At 34.3% G+C, this 20,099-nt stretch overlaps 1 protein-coding gene across 4 annotated transcripts in view; it reads left to right on the top strand.

The window, feature by feature from the left end:
- Positions 1–20,099, top strand: part of Parg (poly(ADP-ribose) glycohydrolase) — a 114,287-nt gene that overhangs the window by 49,051 nt on the left and 45,137 nt on the right. For all 4 annotated transcript variants that reach the window (XM_046446728.2, XM_046446727.2, XM_046446726.2 and 1 more), the window contains 5 exons: positions 390–482; positions 3,904–4,061; positions 11,571–11,650; positions 15,158–15,218; positions 19,624–19,699. In XM_046446728.2, the coding sequence (XP_046302684.1) occupies positions 390–482; positions 3,904–4,061; positions 11,571–11,650; positions 15,158–15,218; positions 19,624–19,699 (468 nt within the window). The remainder of the gene's footprint in view (positions 1–389; positions 483–3,903; positions 4,062–11,570; positions 11,651–15,157; positions 15,219–19,623; positions 19,700–20,099) is intronic.

Raw genomic sequence — 20,099 nt, 5'->3', positions numbered from 1 at the left:
TTGCTTTAAGTTATAAACTTCTGAAGTTCAATGGGTCTTTTAGAGCTTCTGAGAGAGTCATTGGTTTTCACTTGGAGTAGTCAAGGGCAGAATGTACTCTTTTTCATTTACAAGTATTGTATTTGATAATTAAGGTTGATGTGAAAGATACTTGATTTGGGGGGTTATTTGTTTTGGGGGAGCATTAAGGTATATTATATATAAAAGGAAATAAATTTGTAAGTTTATTGGTACTTTAGTTAGTGTGATTCTACATGTGTTTGGTAGTGATGATAATGTCTTATGGGCTTTCATGAAAAATAAATTAGTAATTTTATAACAAATATTTGTTCATTGGTTATTACCCAGTGTTTATTATTATTCACATAACATGTTTTGTTGGTTTTCAGGTACTTGAAGAAGCAGAAGCTCAACATTTATACCAATCCATTTTGCCTGATATGGTGAAAATTGCACTCTGTCTGCCAAATATTTGCACCCAGGTTAGTGAATTTAACTTCCTCACTAGTCTTTTTTTTTTTTTTTTTTAATTTTGTAGTTGTAGGTGGACAGCATGTCTTTGTTTATTTTTTCTTTTTAATGTGATGCTGAGGATCGAATCCATTGTCTCTTTACCACTGAGCTACAATCCCAGCCCCTTTGTAGCTTTCTTAAGACTTACAGTTGGATGTTTTTTAAATTCTCATGGTCAAAGTCAGAAGAATGGTAAAGAGAAAGGTGAGGAACAGTTTCTTCCCAAGAATATGATAATTTTGCTATGTTACGGGAAAGGTTAGAGGCTAGAATGAATACTACAAAATGACATTAAAGATGCAGTGTTCAATTTTTGAGCTTCAGTTTACATTGTGGACATTTGTTTACTTAGACTTCTTTTCCTCTTTTTGTTTAAACAGTCTCTGTCTTTAAAAAAATTAATCTTTATTTCAAAGTATAATAATAGAATTGGGATATTTTATTTTCAAAACAGCTTAATACTATACACTCCTTTACCATCCTCTAAAGTGATATATTGTTAAACCAATGAGTTTATGGTACTTTTTAAAAAAAAATAAAATAATTCATTATTGCTTTATTTTGTTTGGAATGTATTAATTAGATATTATTGCTACGTAACAGATGACCTCAATAGTGTCTTAAAACAATTCACATGTATCATCTCAGTTTTTATTGGTCATGAGTTTAGGAGCAGCTTAGCTGAAAAGCTGTGGCTCAGAGTCTCTCTTGTAGTTAATAGTCAGGATGTTGGCCAAGGCTATGGTTTTGTAAAGGCTCAACTGGGGCTAGAAGGCCCACTTAGTTGGCTTACTCACATGGCTGGTGGCAGGATGAGTTCATGTGGACCTTTCTGTTTGCTTATTGGGTATCCTCTTCCAAGAGAGAGACTGAGGAAGCTGTAGTACCTTTTTGACAAAGTTTCCCAGAGTACCCAGTGTTGCTGCCACTAGTTTTTAATTATTAGTATCTGGTCACTAAATCTAAATCATACTCAAGGATAGGGGCTTTTCATTTTTTAAAGGGAAAAGTATCAAAATATCGAAGAATTCATGAACATATTTTCAGCCCTACATAGAAGATTGTTATTTTGTTCTTCATTTTTCTTCCCGTGTTTCTCACAATAGTGGCTTGAATTTGCCTTTGTCTTTTATTTTTTGGGTAGCCCCTTTTTGCTAGATGCTAGCAGGATTCTTTAATACTGTTACTCCCACAGGGCCCTATTAACATTGTGGGTTGAAATGTTTCTAATTGGGTGGGATGCCCTGTCCCATAGCACACCTCAAAACCATAAGCATAGTCATTGGAAGAACCCAAAACTATCCACACCTGTCCAGATGTCTACTTGGGACCATGCCATCTTCAGTAGAAAACCAGTGAATGTTTTCAGCCTGCCACAGTTATTAGCCTTTAACTCAGATGTTTTCAGGGCTATATAACTTTAATTTACCTCAGTAATACATTGTGTTTAAATGAAATTTTATGCCCAGTGTGGTGGTACGTACCTATAGTCCCAGTTTATTTGGGAGGTTGAAGCCAGCTGGGCAATTTAGCAAAACCCTGTCTCAAAATAAAGAAATCAAAATGAACTGAGTTCAATTCTTAGTATTACCACACACACACACAAAAAAAAAAGTTTTACATTAGACAAGAATTTTATTTTTTCTCTCTCCAAAAGGGAATTGAATCCAGGGAGCTCTGCCTCTGAGTTATATCCTTAGCACTTTTTAATTTATATTTTGAAACAGGGTCTCACTAAGTTTCAGAGACTGGCCTTGAACTTATAATCCTCCTGCCTCAGCCTCCTGAGTAAATGGGATTATAAATATGTGCTACTAAGCCTGACTGAAGGAAATACTGTTTAAAACAACTTTTCTTAGTGCTTCTCTTGGAAATTGTTTGGTTATATTCTTGTTTATTCATTTTCTGTTCTCTCCTTTCCTTACTTTGTAAAATCTCTCATTACCTTATAGCTTTTGACTTTACTTTTTTCCCTCTGAGGCTTTCTTGCCTTTTACCAGCAGAGCATAGTTTATCCTGTAGCACTCAAATATACTTCCCACATTGTTTTTATTTTATGTCTTTACTTTATATTCTCCTTGAAGAGAGATCCTTTTTTGGGGGGAGTCTTTTTTTATTTTTGGAACTGGGGATTGAACTCAGGGGCACTTGACCGCTGAGCCACATCCTCAGACTTTTTTTTGTATTTTATTTAGAGACAAGGTCTCAATGAGTTGCTTAGTGCCTTGCTTTTTTGCTGAGGCTGACTTTGAACTCATGATCGTCCTGCCTTAGCCTCCTGAGCTATAGGATTACAGGCATGTGCCACTGCGCCTGGCCTCTTTATGGGTCTTGTGTGGTGTTCAGTTAAATGCTTTTTAAATTCAGTGTGTAGTTCATAATCAACTGTATCTATCCTTTAGGCATGAATCACTTCTCTTCTCCCTCATGCTATAGGACACAAAGTTTCTATTTTTCATTTAATGACATATTTGTGATTCAAAAACATCTAAATTTGTAAGCAAAAATAAGTCACTCGGTAGAACCAAATCAATTCATGAATCCCAGCTTTTTCTCCTGAATGAAAACAACTTTGTTCTTCCAATAAGCTGGAAGTATGTCTTTGGTTGTACTAGTGTATCTTTTACAAACATTTAAACATTTAAAAATAGAATAAAATACACTGAATATAATTCTCAGGTCCTATGGATTGTATTGATAGTGGAAGTCAATGAATTTGGGTTTGGTGCAAGTAGAAGACATTTTAGACATAAAATATTTGAAAGAAAAATGTTCTATTGTATATTTCTTGATTTGGGATGTTTGATTATGTAAGAAATGCCTATCTTGTTATAAATTATACATAAGTTTTTGCATGTTCTATTAATTTCTTTAATAAAATTGTATTTGGATCTCATAAAGAAATTGTCACTTGTACGATGTGATTTAGAATAAGAGGAACTGTGTTTTCAATTATTTTCCTTAAGTCATTTTATTAGGAATAAGAAATATTGCTCTGACAATTTTTTTGTATAAGAATAATATTTAACTTATGTAATAATACCTAAATTCAGTGTATTTTTTTTTGTTTTATCTTTTGTTTTAATTTTTTATTACATGGGTAATGTTTTTCTACTTACTTGGTTAAGCACTTTAGTTAAGTAATGTTTTGTGTTCTTTTCACTGTCATTGTTATTGGTTAGAAATCTGCAGTTTGTCAAACAACTACATTTTTTCAATCATCCCTGATAAGCCGCCCTTGGCTTTAACAATATTGTTGATTTAAGGATTCAGGAGTGGCCTGAAATTATTCCTGCCTTAATTTAGCAAATGCAATTTGGTGCTTCTGCCTTCAAAATTGCTAAACTAATTATTGCTTTTCTTGTCTGTATTTTTTGTTTCCTCCATCAGCCAATACCGCTCCTGAAACAGAAGATGAATCATTCCATCACAATGTCCCAGGAACAGATTGCCAGTCTTTTAGCTAATGCTTTTTTCTGCACATTTCCCCGACGAAATGCTAAAATGAAATCGGAGTATTCTAGTTACCCAGACATTAACTTTAATCGGTATGTTTTCAGAACACTTCTTTAACAGTGAAATAGAGAAGAGTGGAAGGAACAATAATTTTGAATAATTTGCCATGGGCTAAGCATTTTATGTACAATTATCTGATTTCATCTTTACTAAGAGTTAAGTGATGTTTTTACCATTTAGCAGGCAAGATAATTAAAGTTCATAGAGGTAAAGAACTTGATTGGGATCCAGGAGCCAGTAAGTCACAGAACTGAGATTTCATCTCAGTATTACAATGCCCATGTCCTTTCCACCTTCTCAGATTATCTTCCTCATCTGAATACTCTGGATTCCACATGCCTTCGTTTGACTATTCACAGGAATATTTATTGTACTTTATATTCCTTATATGCTGAAATAATATTAATGTGGGAGTGAAAGTCATTTCTGTAAATATCTTGTAAGGAGTATAAAATCATGAGGCTTGAAAAATATACTTAAAATGAAAAGTGACTTTGACATGATTATCAATGTAATATTTTTTAATGGAAGACAAAGAAATGTACAAATGATTTTTGACTAAATTAGCACATTATGAAAGTGTTGATAAAGCTTCAGATTTTGTCAGTTTTCCCAAGTGAGAATAAGGTATCTTCTTAGCAAATGAATATCATTTTTCCCATCCTTCCCATTCTCTGATCCATTATCCTCCAAGTCTTTTTTCTCTCTTCATTTGAGCATTTTCTTTATGGTATCGATTAACAGAATGTGAATTTTCTTCCCTAATACCTAATGGGTCTTCAGAAAATTGTTATGTGTTCCTCTTTTCCATTAGGTTGTGTATAATGCCTTCCTCCGCCACCTTTGATCACCCATCTCCCAACCCTGAGGGTGGATCAGTGTGGGTAGTGTGCCAAGTAGGAGGTATGGTCATGGAACAAACCAAAAAGTCATTTTCGTCTTACATACTGTTTTTGTTTTAAACATAGCATGGTGCAGTAACCATTTATTTTAATTTGCCTTTTAAATGAACTTTAAAAAAAAAAACACTTTTTTAAACCAATGTTGGACTTACAGAAAAGTTACAAAAATACCCAGAATTCCTGTATGCAACTCCACCTAGTTTCACCTTATGTTAACATCTTTTGTAACCATAGTTAAGTGATGAAAATCAGTAAATTAACATTTGATGTAGTACTGTGAACTGAACTACCAACCTTACTTACATTCTGCCAGTTTTTCTACTCCTTTTTTTCTATTCCAGGATTATGCCCAGCATCCCATATTGCATTTGTTTTCTTGATCTCCTCCAACCTGTTCCTTAGATTTTTATTTTCTTTTATGACTTTGATACTTTTGAAGGCTACTTATTAGTTATTTTGTAGAATGTTTTGTATTTGGCTGATATTCTTTCACAAATAGAATGAGGTCATACATTTTGGGCAGAAATACCACAGAAATATCTTGTGTTCTTAGTGCATCACTTTAGTGGGCTAATGATTCATCTTAGCACTGGTGATCAGCTGCTTAAGGTAATGTCTGCTGGGTTTTTCCACTGTAAAGGCACTCTTACAAGGAAGAACTGTCCCTTTTACTATCAAAATGGATTCATTGATATTACAATCATTATTCATTTTTGCTGCTAAAATTTTTCTAGCTCTGGCTATTAGGGCTCCTTCAGGACTTTTCTTTGACAAGTCCCCATTCTTTTTTTTTTTGAGCATTACCTTTTTTTCTGGACTCAAAATATTCTAGGTTTATCCTATATTTTCTGTGTCCCAGTCCTGGAATCAACCGTTTCCCCAAAGATCCATGACTCCTTTTGTTACTGAAAAGTAAGGATGCAGTTTTGAGAAAAAGGAAAAAGAAGTTTTGTTGCTTTGCTATGACATATAATAATTGCAAATATTACTATGCTTTTAGTTTGAGCACTTTGAAGGATATTTGAAATTAGATTTCCTTAGATCACAGGTTGCAAAACTTGGAATGCAACTTTAATAGAGTTGTTAGTTTCCATGAGGATGTTAACTTTGAATTAGCTCTTAGGAATGCTGCCTCTTATGCAATTATATCTCATCAGCTTGGATTGGAGGCTTGACATTTTTTGGTTTTGGTTTTTTTTTCCATTTCTCTCCTGCTTTTTATTACATATAGTATTATAAACCAGTTATTATACTTTTGTTATCAAAAGCTCAGTCCTTGTCCCAGATGCCAATCCTATAACAAGGACATGGTTTTGACCAAAAAAAAAAAAAAAAAGATGTTTATTGCTTTGCTAGCAAAGGAGAAGCACAGGGGACTCCTGTCCCAGAGGCTGTGATTCTGCCCATCAGGGGAATGGGGGGCTTTTAAAGAGGTGATTCAAAGGCTATATTCCACTTATTATTTATCAGAATTGCAATTCACTTGTTTTTTTTTTTTTTTAAAGAGAGAGGTGAAAGAGAGAGAGAGAGAGAATTTTTAATATTTATTTTTTAGTTTTTGGCGGACACAACATCTTTGTTTGTACGTGGTGCTGAGGATCGAACCCAGGATGCACGCATGCCAGGCAAGCGCGCTACCGCTTGAGCCACATCCCCAGCCCCAATTCACTTGTTAATTTGGGAAGATAGTCATTTCTGGTGCCATTCTCAGTGTCTGAATACTTAGTTCCTATGGTGGGTGTGTGCTCTGTCTTGGATGGAGAAGAAGGGTAATTAATCCTGTTTCCCCAGAGATTAGAGAGGGGGAGAGATTAGGGAAGAGAGGGAGAAAGGAAGAGAACAAAACATTTTTTTAAAAAAAATAAGTCACAGTGGCAGAGCAGCAAGGGCTACAAGCAGAGCATAAGATGGACCACTGTTAAATTTTCATAACCAACTAAACTCTGACAGGGAAACTCTAGGGCTTCTTGGCAATGGTGATTTTATCTTTTTCATTGTTCATGGTGATTTATCCTGAAGACTAAGCAGATCGGCCAAGTGTTTACCTGTTAGGCTTGACGAAAAACAAGGCTCAGCCATTTTTCTTAAGGAAAGGAATATAGATTAGAACAGTGTAAGCACTTTATACAAATGTATATTGACTTTTTGCTGGGTATTATATAATATCTTATTTTAGCCCAAGTACCTCAGTTTACTTGACATTATCTGAAATCTTCTAGCTTGAGAATGTTTCCCAATAATAATAGATAATATTTGTTAAGCATTTACCATGTGCTAATCACTGTTAAATTATTTCATACTTAATCCTCACATCAACTTTAAATTAGGTATTGATTAGTTGTTGTTATTTCCATTTTTCAGATTAGAGGAGATGGAAGATTAGAGACGGTTTGTTAGTTTCACCAAGTTAACACAGTAACTGGTAAAATTTAGATTCAACTCAAGAAACAGTCTGCTTCTAAAAGCAGTGTCCCTTAACCACCCTCTTATACAGCTCCCTTTGAATGAACAGAATTACTACTTCTTGAACCTTAGTGAAAAGCCTAATGGACTTTTTTTTTTTTTTTTTTTGGATAGCAGAATACTGAAAATGAATTAAAGCAGGTAGGCCTGTGATAGTCTTATAATTGTTGTAGGAACTCCTTAGCAGCCGGGCTTTTATAAGATGGAATATGTTTTAATGAATCTAAACTAAACAATAGGAATGATATTGATGGCTCACTTTGATTCTATCTATGGAAGTTTTTAGGTAGGGAAGCTTCTTACTATTAAGGTTCATAGTAAGTAAGGGACTTGTCAAGAGAACTAGGACTTGAACACTGCCTTCTGCTCAAACTCAGTGCTTTTCATTATATCTCATTGCCTTTTAAGAGCAGAATGCTCTGAGAGCACTTAGAAATAGAAGACAACCCCAAATTCCCTTTTCATGTGGCTTAAAAGATCAAGTACCTAATCTAATGAGCTATTTGGTAATCTAATTATATAGCATTTTGTTGTTATTGTGTGTTCTTTTTTGTATAATTTCTATTAAAATGAGTCATTTTTGGCAGTTCAGAGGTGTATGTGTGTGTGTGTGTGTGTGTGTATGAGTATATTTAATCTCAAATGAGTTATAGTAGCTAGTTGATTGAATAAGAAAAATGGCAAGAGTGGTGGAAGGCTGACGTCAATAAATTGAATAAGTCTTCCCTTTTTATTTATTGTTGTGTTCTTCCAGACCTGCTTAGTTATGTTAAATACCCCTGACCTTTTCCCCTGCTTGCCTTTCAGGGCCTAAACATTCATATAAAGGCTTCCAATGTGATTAGCATTGATGCTTCTGAGATTGCATGGAAACTAGATGGTCAGAGATAAATTGTGGGTCTCTGCAGTGGTCAGCCCAGGAGGCTTTTACATCTGCCTTCGCTGGATTGAAAATGCTGCTGGAGCCATATGGCAGAGTGCCTCACAGAAGAGCCAGAAATGACTTTCTGGCTGGGTCCCGCATTATCACTTGCTTCTATTTTAAAGTGGAGGTTATAGTACTTTAGTTTTGATTTACTGTATACTAATGGAATTAATCCTTTACTTAAAATGGCGTGGGTATGTGTGTCTAGAATTCAATTCCAGTAATGTTATCAATATTCCATCCAGGGAAAGATTTTATTAAACTGTGTTTCTCTTTATAAATATGAAAAGAAGGTACCAATTAATAAGTTTCTGACCTTTGATTGACTTCTTCCCTTGAAAATGCAAAATGTTTTGTTTAGAAAAAGAGTCTGGGTGCCTAACTGGCCTTTTCTGTTTCGTTTAAAAATAATTTGTAATTCTGAGTTAGTGAAATGCTAGAGAATCTTCCCTACATGCACAGGGGTTGTTAGTGGCCTGGTTTGTGTGCATATTTATATACATGCTGCCAAGTCAAAATCACTTCCAAATATATATTCCCAAAACTAAAAATCTAAATTAAGAGAAAGGTGTTGGGAAGTTAAAAACTCAGATGATGCTTCCTTTTTCTAAGTTTCCCCCCCACCTCTCTGTGAGTAACTGTATCTCATAGGCTCCCTCTTTCTCCATCCCCATTTACATCAGACTTGATTTGCCTTCCCCAATCATCTTGTCTTCCAAGCTTAGACCCTTTGTTTTCTCCCTCCTACTCCAACAGTTTCTCATATTATGTATGAGAACATCACTCTTGTGATGACTTTCATTAATGCTTGTTGCCTATGTATTTCTGTTTTCACTTGTTGCATAATAAGATAATGTTTTATTTAGATGGCTATACATAGTTCTTTGAAATGTCATAATAAGCCAAATCTGAGAATTATCATAAGGATTTAAACCTGCTTTATCTTCTCTGAATTTATCTTCACCCCCTCCACCCCGCCCCCCAAACACAGTTCTTGGCTCAGATGGGAAAGCACATTTTGGTTACATTATGATTTGAAATTAGACATAGAGCAGTAAATAATTGTAATACATTGATATTCTCCTTGATTTGTTCCTTTAAGATTTGGACTAGTAAAGTAACACTCATTTGTAGTGATATAACATCAATATGATATTCTAGGAAAGTCCATATCACCAGGGTAATAAATCTGCAGTCCCAAGAGAATCCTGAAGTTAACAATTTGTCATCATGGTTGTGAAATATGTGGACTTTTATGAAATTTTACAAACAGCTGATTCATACACAGAAGCTAGGGACACTTTCTTTTTGTGGTTTGGGGAATTATTCCTTAAGGGCAACAGCCATTTTGTCTTCTCTCTGCAGTAGTTCTATTGGAGAAGAACTTTTCCCTTTTAATTGAATTATGCAATATATCAATTCATCTGTAGAAAAAGGTAGTGACTGCTTTTTGTATTCATACTGCTATCATCTATAAGTAATAAGCCTAGAAAAGGATTTTGCAGTGAAGCCTAAAGTATTCATTTAGTAAATCATATTTATTGGTATAGGATGTTTAATTAAACTGCCAAGTGCCTTCTTCATTTTGACTATCATTTTGATTTAAACAAACTATACACTGGTTGACATATTGCAGAAGAAATCAAGCTGAAACCTGTACTCTCAAAGAGCCTATTTTCAGCTGCCAACTGCATTTTATGTATGAGTCTTTAATATTTTAAATTCTTTAAATGAGTAAAAATTATCACATAAGCATCTTTGAACTATTTTTAAAAATAGATTACATTTTAGGTTAGGTTAAAATGCTACCCATCATGAGTATTCTTTTTAGGAAATACTCATATAAATTCTTTTGCCAGAAGTTGACCCTGAATACAGATTTCAGATCCTTGTAAACAGGATCATTTGAAATCCACATTTCCTTCCCTTTTCTTAATTCATTTCAATTGCTCAATAGGATTTTTTCATGAAATTATTTTTCTTCTCTGCATAGTTACATAAGCTTGCTCTTCTAATCATGAAAAATGTTACCTATTTCAGCACTTATTAAAGTGAACTTTTACTTGAAGGGTTTCTGGTTTTAAAGTCAGAGTATATGACTAGAGGCAGAGAATCCTCATCATTTATAGCCAATGAATTTTCCTGTATTTTTTAAATGCCTTTGGAAAGCTAGATTTTATTCCCAAAAGCCTGCTTTTGTGTGAGAAATCTTTTAGAGAACTACTTATTCAGGTCATACGCTTCTAAAGTCCTGCTTTTCTTTCCTCAGGACAAATTGAATTATGTTACCAATAACAATGCCACATCATTTCAAAGAAAACCAAATTAAGTAGTGCAAATCTAGGTTGCTGTAAACTGGATAACATAGGCACTGTTTTGGTAACCAAGCAAAGGATCTATATTAGTCAGCTCTAATTGCCATAACAAATACTATAGCTTGTGTGGCTTAAACAACAAAAATTGATTTTCTTTGAATTCTGAAGGCTAGACATCCCAGACCGAGGTGCTAATGAATTCTGTTCCAGATGAGGACTCTCTTCTTGTCTTATAGACTATTGCCTTTTCACCTTATTCTCACATGGCAGAGGGTCCAGGTGTCTCCCCCTCTTCTTATGAGGACCCCAGTTCTGTAAGATTAGGGCTGTACTCTATGACCTTATTTAACCTTTACCACCTCTTCAGAGGCCCTATCTGCAAATAAAGCCACATTGGGAATTCCAGCTTCAACATATAAGCATTGGGAGGGCTCATTTATCTGTAGCAAGATCTGCTTAATTACCAAAAATTGTACATTCAGTCCCCAGTCTCTTGTCATACCTATGTCTCTCCCCTCCATCATACTCCCTTCACTTCACTACTCAAATATGGATTTCTTTTAGATATTTTTGTTCAGTTATATAACTGCTTAATAATATTATTCATTATAAATAAATATGTGCCACAGGGAACATACTGTGCATTAACTGACTGGCTCCGCTTGACCTTGGGAGACTAGATGGTACCTTTTCCCAGGAGGAAAATGGATTGGACAAGTGGGTGGGTAGAGAGTACTGGCTGATTCCAACAGTTTTCAGGGAGCCTGGGTATAGTGGATTTTAGTCCTCTCCAGATGCCCTTTTATCAAATCTGTTTTCTAGTTCTTTGCCATTACCTTCTGGAAGGTGATTACTTAGTAGCAATATAAGTTTAAGTACTTTGTGAATTATTAAGGCATTTTAAACCAATCCTCTTTTATTTTTGGTCTCTTCCAGGTTGTTTGAGGGACGTTCATCAAGGAAACCAGAGAAGCTTAAAACACTTTTCTGTTACTTTCGAAAAGTCACAGAGAAAAGTAAATTCCTTTCATTCTTATCATTTTTCTTACTGATGAGTACAGTTCAAAATCAAGTGACATGTGAAGAACATTTGTGTTTAAAGTACTCCTTACTGCCCCAAATACATTTGAACTGTAGTGATTCAATGTTATAACCTTGATTTTATGCATGTTATGGATATATATAAATGTGTACTATGAGTGTGTATGGGTTCTATGTACTCTGAACTCACCCATATACTATAAAACCTGCAATATACATGAAGGAATTTTTATGAGTAAAAATAATAAATTAATACTTTAAAAAGAAAGTATATTGAACAGGAAATGTATATTGGATGCTGTTTATTTAAAGAAGCATTAACTAGTTGAACTTCATTTGTAAAGGCCAATTAGTTAATTGTTTCCTATTCATTCATCTCTTTTGCTTCCCAGAATCCCTTTGTAGAGTTCTTGTAAAACTGGATTGTAAGTGTTTACATGTCTTTCTGCTTCTATTGGACCATATTTACTAGAACTGGATGCCCAGACTGACCTGAGGCAACAACAGTAAATGTCCAACAAATGCTGGCAATGACTATCTGATAGTGGACAATATTGTTACTCTTACCTCAGGAACTAAATGACATGACCAAGTTTAATACATCTATGGTTCAGTTTCTCATCTATGAAATAAAATAATAATGATAATTACCTCACAGAATACTTGGGGATATTAAACAAGCATATATATGCTTAAAGTGCTACCTTTACTGCAAGTTGATAATAAAGGAGACCAGAACACCTCATAAGTTTCCTTTTGCTAAATTTTCCTTTTTCTAAATCTAAGTAAGTAATTCAAAGTTTACTTTTCTGTCTTGGGTATCAAGTCATATATACCTTCTCTGAAAGCCAATTTTCTTTGTGAGTTTTAGGATTTCAAATACTCAGAGGAAAAGCAAATTATTTGTTATTGTTGTTTTTAATTTTCATTAGAAATGTATGTGCCATCATAAATCTTGGGAATTAGGTTGAAGAAATAAACTATAATTAGACATTTTATTTCTGGCTTTTTCACTGTACATGATAATTTAGGTCTCTGTAGAAATAAAATGAAATGTTGCTATAGGTTTTCAACATGTAGCACTAGTAATCTAAGGAAGATATGATAAAGGGACTTAAAGAAATTTGCTACAGCATGATTAGTTGTATTGAGGTCCAGAGCCTACTGAATAGAGGCTTTAATCATCATAGATGGTGGGAAGTGCCATCACATTATATACGTCTAAGAATGAGAAAGCACTCAGGCTTGGGGAATCTGTTAGGAAACCTGTTGCACAAAGCATCAAAGTTCTGGCCCTTGATCAAGGATAAATGAAAAATTAACCTGGCTGTGAAGAAAAGGGATAATAAAGAAATTTGTAAGTCCCAACTTTATCACTGCATTGGGGGGCTCGTGTTGAGAATTTTATATCTGAGAATTTGAACCACAGACCGCAAGTATCATGTCTGGAGTCCTATCAACAGTGTGGTATGTAAAGGCCTACAACAGAGGTTTTAATGTAGTTTCAGTTTGGTGACACCTCCCGATAATGGAAGGAGCAGATGCCCATCTTCTCTGGGAAAATTCTGTTTTAATCCAGACCCATGGCAAGATAACTACGTTATAAAAAACATTTTCAGAAACTTAATAGGTGAAACAACATGCATTTTAGAACTGATTAAACATAATTTCAACAGGACCAACTTTTCATTATGGTTAAACATCTATATTTTTATATTCACAATGAAAATCTTGAGTCAAAGTTTTTAGAGCTTTCTGAATTATTATTTTCAATATAGTTTTAGATAAAGTATCTTATAGTCACATGTTTAAAATTGATGATTCATATATAGTACATATTGTGATTTTTATTAAAAGAAGTATTTGATTAACCAAAATACCCTCTTCTGAGGTAAATTCTACCCCTTTATGGAAAAAGCTAACAGACATGTTCTCAAGGCATTTTTGTCAGTAATTTTCTCTAGAGAACCTTATACTGCCTTTTCTCTTGCTTTGCCAGCAGTATTTATTTATGAATTTCTTGTGGTCTCTCTCAGTATGTATGAAGGACTTTTAATAATGTTCTTTGCCAAGTGACTGAATGATAAAATAGACATTAATTTCCTATTAATAGAATTGCTTCTCTAATGTTTGGATTGTTTGGCCTCCTGGGAGTTTTAAATATGCTACCCTTTTGTCTTAAAGTTAATATCTGAAGAATATTTTAAGACTTGTGTTAACAAAAATTGTTTTCTAATGTAGATGCTCCATGTAATTTTTGAGTTGTTACTGCTTGTCCTTGGGAGTAAAGAAATGTGGAATTATCTACAAGAATGAAATTATGGCCAAGCTTCTGTTTGGCTTGACACCATCATCACTAATAGTTCCTGACATCACTCTTTGTGCTTAAGAGCTTTTTCTTTCTTTCTTTCTTTTAACAAAAGAAAACAGAAATGGCATGGCCTTTTTACTTTGTTCTTTTATTTGAAGCAGACAAATTACTTCTGGCCAGCAGATTTATTTTTTGCTTTTGCCACTGGCTTAAAAAACAAAAAAGTAATCCTAACCAAGAAAGGATCCTATCCTCTAAAATTATCGACTGTGCTAATTTTGAGCCTTTCAAATGTATTGCTCCCTTAAAATTTCATCTTTCTTCTCTAAACTCTTAGGACTCAGTAATTCCTCTTCCAGTTAATATGCATACTTAAAAGTATAGTAATTGCCAATCATCTAAGCTCCGGACTTAGTTGTGCTAAGTCCAAAAGACATGCCAAAAATTTCCTTTTGAAAAATTTTACTTTACCATAAAGCACCAGTCTTTGAGTGTAGGGTTAAAGCTTTTCTTTCAAAAGGAGTCTAAAAATTGGAATTTAATTGTCTTTATTGTTTATGATATAGCAACTATGCATTTTTAGTTCTCTTTTTAAAAGTATATTCAGTTTTTAAAATGCCACCAAAAAGTGCCAGCTTTAGATCCTTCTGTTGTGCTGCTACTTGTATAGTTTTGTTTAGTAAGGGCTTACTATTTTATAGATGATGCTCCTAATGTAAGGATAACTATTTTATATCAATGTTCTGCTGTATAGTTGGCCCTCTGTATCTGATCCATCTGAGGATTCAATCTATCATGGATTGAAAATAATCTAAAAAAAAAAAGTTACATCTGTACTGAACGTGTGCAGACTTTTTTTCCTTATCATTATTTCCTAAGTAATGTAGTATAACAACCTAGCTAGCATTTATATTTTATTAGGTATTTTAAGTAATCTAGAAATGATTTAAAGTATATAGAAGGATGTGTGTAGGTTTATTTGCAAATATCAGGGACATGAGCATTCACAGATTATAGTATGCACAAGGAGGGTTCTAGAACAAATCCCGCACAGATACTGAAGGACAGTATACCAAGTCTGTGTACTAGAATCAGTATTTCCTCATTTGTTACAGATAATTCACAATTGAAACTTAACTTTGTGTGTGTTTTTGGTTTATTGCTTTTGTAGAACCTACTGGGTTGGTGACATTTACAAGACAGAGTCTTGAAGATTTTCCAGAATGGGAAAGGTAATAATAATAAAAATAGTGTTATACCTTTAGACTTTTTTTTTTTTTTTAACCATGAGAGGACTTGATTTATAGCCCTTAGAAAGATAGGCACTCAACCTCATAACTGCCCTCATGCTGGGAATATTTTCTCATAAATGCTCTATCAGTAGCTCTCATTGTTAGAAAAGTTGCAACTTCAGTCAAAATCTGCAACTCTTTGGCTTCTACCATTCTGCCTTAGTTTTGTCTTCTGAAACAAAGTTTTGTTTAGAATTAAGGAGTTTTGTGTGTGAAGACACTATATTAAGTAAGAACGCCAATATTTATTTATTTATTTATTTATTTATTTTTATTGGTTGTTCAAAACATTACAAAGCTCTTGACATATCATATTTCGTACATTAGATTCAAGTGGGTTATGAACTCCCATTTTTACCCCAATTACAGATTGCAGAATCACATCAGTTACACATCCACATTTTTACATGATGCCATATTAGTGACTATTGTATTCTGCTACCTTTCCTATCCTCTATTATCCCCTCTCCCCTCCCCTCCCATCTTCTCTCTCTACCCCATCTACTACAATTCATTTCTCTCCTTGTTTTTTTCCCCATTCCCCTCACAATCTCTTATATGTAATTTTGTGTAACAATGAGGGTCTCCTTCCATTTCCATGCAATTTCCCTTTTCTCTCCCTTTCCCTCCCACCTCATGTCTCTGTTTAATGTTAGTCTTTTCCTCCTGCTCTTCCTCCCTGCTCTGTTCTTAGTTGCTCTCATTATATCAAAGAAGACATTTGGCATTTGTTTTTTAGGGATTGGCTAGCTTCACTTAGCATAATCTGCTCTAATGCCATCCATTTCCCTGCAAATTCCATGATTTTGTCATTTTTTAGTGCTGCGTAATACTCCATTGTGTATAAATGCCACATTTTTTTAATCCATTCATCTATTGAAGGGCATCTGGGTTGGTTCCACAGTCTAGCTATTGTGAATTGTGCTGCTATGAACATTGATGTGGCAGTATCCCTGTAGTACGCTCTTTTAAGGTCTTCAGGGAATAGTCCGAGAAGGGCAATAGCTGGGTCAAATGGTGGTTCCATTCCCAGCTTTCCCAGGAAGAACACCAATATTTAAATGTTCTTCCTTACCCTCTTTTTGGTTAGTGCTTGTATTTTATGACTCTTCTTTCTGGAGCACAAGATTGGGGAAAGTTTTAAATTTAGTTGGAATATAAACAGTAATTATTTAGAACTTATCTAAGTGGGGAATTTTAAGTTTGGCTCTTGTATTCTTGGCAGATTTTATGTTGTTGCCAATTCATTAGGGTTTTAAGATTATTATTATTCTTTACCTGAAAACACTGAGGAGGTCTGAGTTAACTCAGATGGTAAGATCTTCAATACTCTGAAATAGCTAATACATTTCTAGAGGAAATTTCCAGTGCATTTAAAAATGTGGATTGACTTTTTAAATAGGCGAGGACATGATCAAGCATACTACATGTATGTATGTTTTTAGATGTGCATTTTATATTAACCACTGCCTCGGTATTTTCACTAGTAATTTTTATCTTAGTTTGTAGTTGTTTTATTTGAAATTAGTGATGGGGGGTGGGAATCACTCTTAAAGGAAGTTAACTTGAGAAGATCTTCACTGATGGGAAATTCACTGTTTACCTCAGTCTGTTCCATTGGTGGATGCTTGTGTTATAACTTAACATTTTATTCCCTAAAAATGTCTGTCTTCTCAAAATAAGCCCACCTTCCATTCCTGGTTCTTCCTTCTGGAATTAGAATAAATCTAATATATAATATTCTTCAACATTCACCCCTCCTTCAGTATCTTGAAAACATTTTCTTGACAGTTCTAACAGTGAACACAAGTCAATAGTATACTCTTTTGGGAATTCTAAACCTGCTTTGACATACTCCTAATCATTGGTTTCTCTCAATATGGTGCATAGAACTAAAAGTAACATTCTGCTATGTCATCTGGCCAGACCAAAGTACAGAAGGTTGCTTTTCTTCACTTTTCTATTAATCTCTAGAAGGAATACAAATGTTGTGTTCATACCACTTTGTTGTTGACTTTATAGATCATTCACAGAGCCTATTTGACATCAGTGTGAAAGGACACACATTTGTACATCATTGTTGGAAATAGGGAGAGGTCAAAATGCAGAGACTTGCAGACTGCCATGTGAATGAGATATATTAACTTCGCCCCATCAAACAAAGATTATCCCCTTAACTTTCATAGGCAGAATTTAATTTGGTACTTTTCTAACTTATTTATATTTCATTGATCTCTCTTTTTTGTTGTTTTTCTTTGTTTGTTTTAGCTGCTTCATAAGTGAGTTGGAGAATGTAATTAAAATTAGTCTTCCAGACCGCACAGAACTAGAAACGCATATGCATTTAAGAAGGGAGGATGAAAAAGAGATGAGGATTGTTGATTGTCAAGAATAAGGAGCTACATGGGTGCCAGAAAGTCCAAGGATTTTCTGAATCCCAGTTTCTGTAACATTAGTTAGCCCTTTGATTCCATCAGCAAATAACTTAACTAGGCTTCATTAATTGTAGAGAGCCAGAATCATTTGTCTTTGATTCTTGGGACAGGAGTGTAGAAGCTTTGCTGGGACTAAAATATGAGACCTGTTGGGAAGTTGAAGAATACTTGAAACAAATAAAAAAAGTTTCTAGCAATTTCATAATTACAATGAGAACTATAATATAAAGTTAACAACTTCAGCCATGGAGAATGGTTGCCAATTGATGGGAGTTCTGTTTTGAAGTCCTGACTGACATTCCAGAGATTTCTGGACCATGCTTCTTTATGTTTTCAGTAGTATCCTCACAGGTGGTCTCTGAATAAAATGGCTAGGAAAGTAGGAACAAGAAAAGGAAGTTAAAAAAAAAAAGAAAAATCAAACCTATGGACTGTCTACAAGGGATTGTATACTTTTTTCTAAAATTATGGTCTAATTGGACCAATGAGATGTATTACTTGGGTTCAGATCTTTGCTACATTGTTTACTTGCCTGAGCAGGTTACTTAAAAACTTTCTGTGCTTTGGTTTTCTATTTCCAAAGGAGATCATATGGGGTTATTTTGAGAGTTAAATGAGTTAATACAAATGAAGCCCTTAGATTAAAACTTCTACTGAATTACCTTCTTGGGTTAAAGTTAACAATCTATTAGACTGAAGTTTTGCTAGAAATATATTTGGACTCATTAAAATTAGGAAGCTGATCTCAGTAAATAAGTAGTGCTTCCCAGTTAGCCTTTTAAATTATTATTTTTTAAAATGTAATCATTCTCCCCTTCAAAAAAAGTTATTGCTATCCTTACATAAGGAGTTTCGGTCTAATCTCTTCTACATTCTATTATAATTTTATGTATGTGTGTATGTATTTTGGGAACTGTGGATTGAACCCAGGTGTACTTTATCACTGAGTACATCCTTACTTTTTTTTATTTTTGAGACAGGGTCTCATTTAGTTGCTGAGGATCTCACTAAGTTGCTGAATCTGGCCTCAAACTTGCTGTCTTTCTTCCTCAGCCTCCTGAATAACTGAAATTATAGGCATGTGCTACTGTGCCCAGCTAATTTATATATTTTATGCAGTAAGAAATCAAGGGGAAAAATCTTGTAAAGAAAAATATTAATACCAAATGCTATTAATTTATTAATTATGCTCAGTGACTGTAGCATTTTTGAAAGGAAAAGAAAACAATTGTGTCTTCTGAGTGACTTATAGGTCCTAGGTTCATCTTTCATCTATTAATATGAAAATGTCACAGATCAGGATTTGTATAGCATGTATTTTCATCAAGACACCCCTTCACAAACACATGTAAATAGAGCCCATTGAGAATTGTATATGATTTATTGCCAAATTTTCTACATTTTTTTCTTAGACTGTGAACTTGAGCATAATAGTTAAATATCATAGATCTTCATTTTTTTATGTCTTAACAAGTTTCTCGGCTACCTAACAGAAGAGAAACTTTGATATTAAAAGGAGGAAAAGCAGGTTTCAAAACAATGTCTTGTCTAATTTTAATTTAGATATGTATCTTTGTAGATTTTTTAATATTTATTTTTTAGTTGTAGATGGATACAATACCTTTATTTTATTTATATACTTTTATGTGATGCTAAGAATTGAACCCAGGACCTTGAATGTGCTAGGCGAGCACTATACCGCTGAGCCACACCCCCAACCCCTCTTTATAGATTTTTAGAAGGAAAAGTTTGAGAGATTCAGTACCAGGAATATTGACAGCAGTCATCTATTTCTGGCTTTTGAGATTTGGAATTGTTTTAATATTTTAGATACCTATATTTTCAGATTTGTCTGTAATGAATTATTTATCATTAACAAAAAATTAAGGGAATATATTTTTATATTATAGATGTGACAAACCCCTGACACGGTTGCATATTACTTATGAAGGTACCATAGAAGGAAATGGACAAGGCATGCTACAGGTAGGTAAATCTCTGTTGTTTGTGCGCATGTTGAAGACTTTTTTTTCTTGTCAAGCTTCTGACAAAAGGAAATTTGAAAGGCTGTTTATTTGTCTCCTAAACTGATTTAATGCAGAGAAGCATCATGGCAGAATGGAAAGAAACACCAAACAGATCACTTTGACAGCCTTGGTAATGTTGTTATTTGCCAGTGTATGCTCTCTATTTCTTACATGTGCCTCTTTAAAAAGCCTTTGACAGAAAGTCCCAAGATCTGGACAACATCAGTTCCTCTTGGTTCAGACACTGATTGTAGATTGACAGTGGAGAAGTTCCCAGGGTATGTTCTTGACAAGCTGTCACAGGCAGTTTTGTTCTTTGTTTTGAAGGCTCTTGCCCTGCCCCAAATGATGACCAGCTT

This window comes from Marmota monax, unplaced genomic scaffold (genome assembly GCF_021218885.2).
Source record: "Marmota monax isolate L192 unplaced genomic scaffold, Marmota_monax_Labrador192_F-V1.1 WCK01_AAM20220418_F8-fsc00207, whole genome shotgun sequence".
NCBI classification, from domain to species: Eukaryota; Metazoa; Chordata; class Mammalia; order Rodentia; family Sciuridae; genus Marmota; species Marmota monax.
The sequence above is the reverse complement of the archived record's forward strand: the minus strand, read 5'-3'. Positions and strand labels throughout refer to the sequence as shown.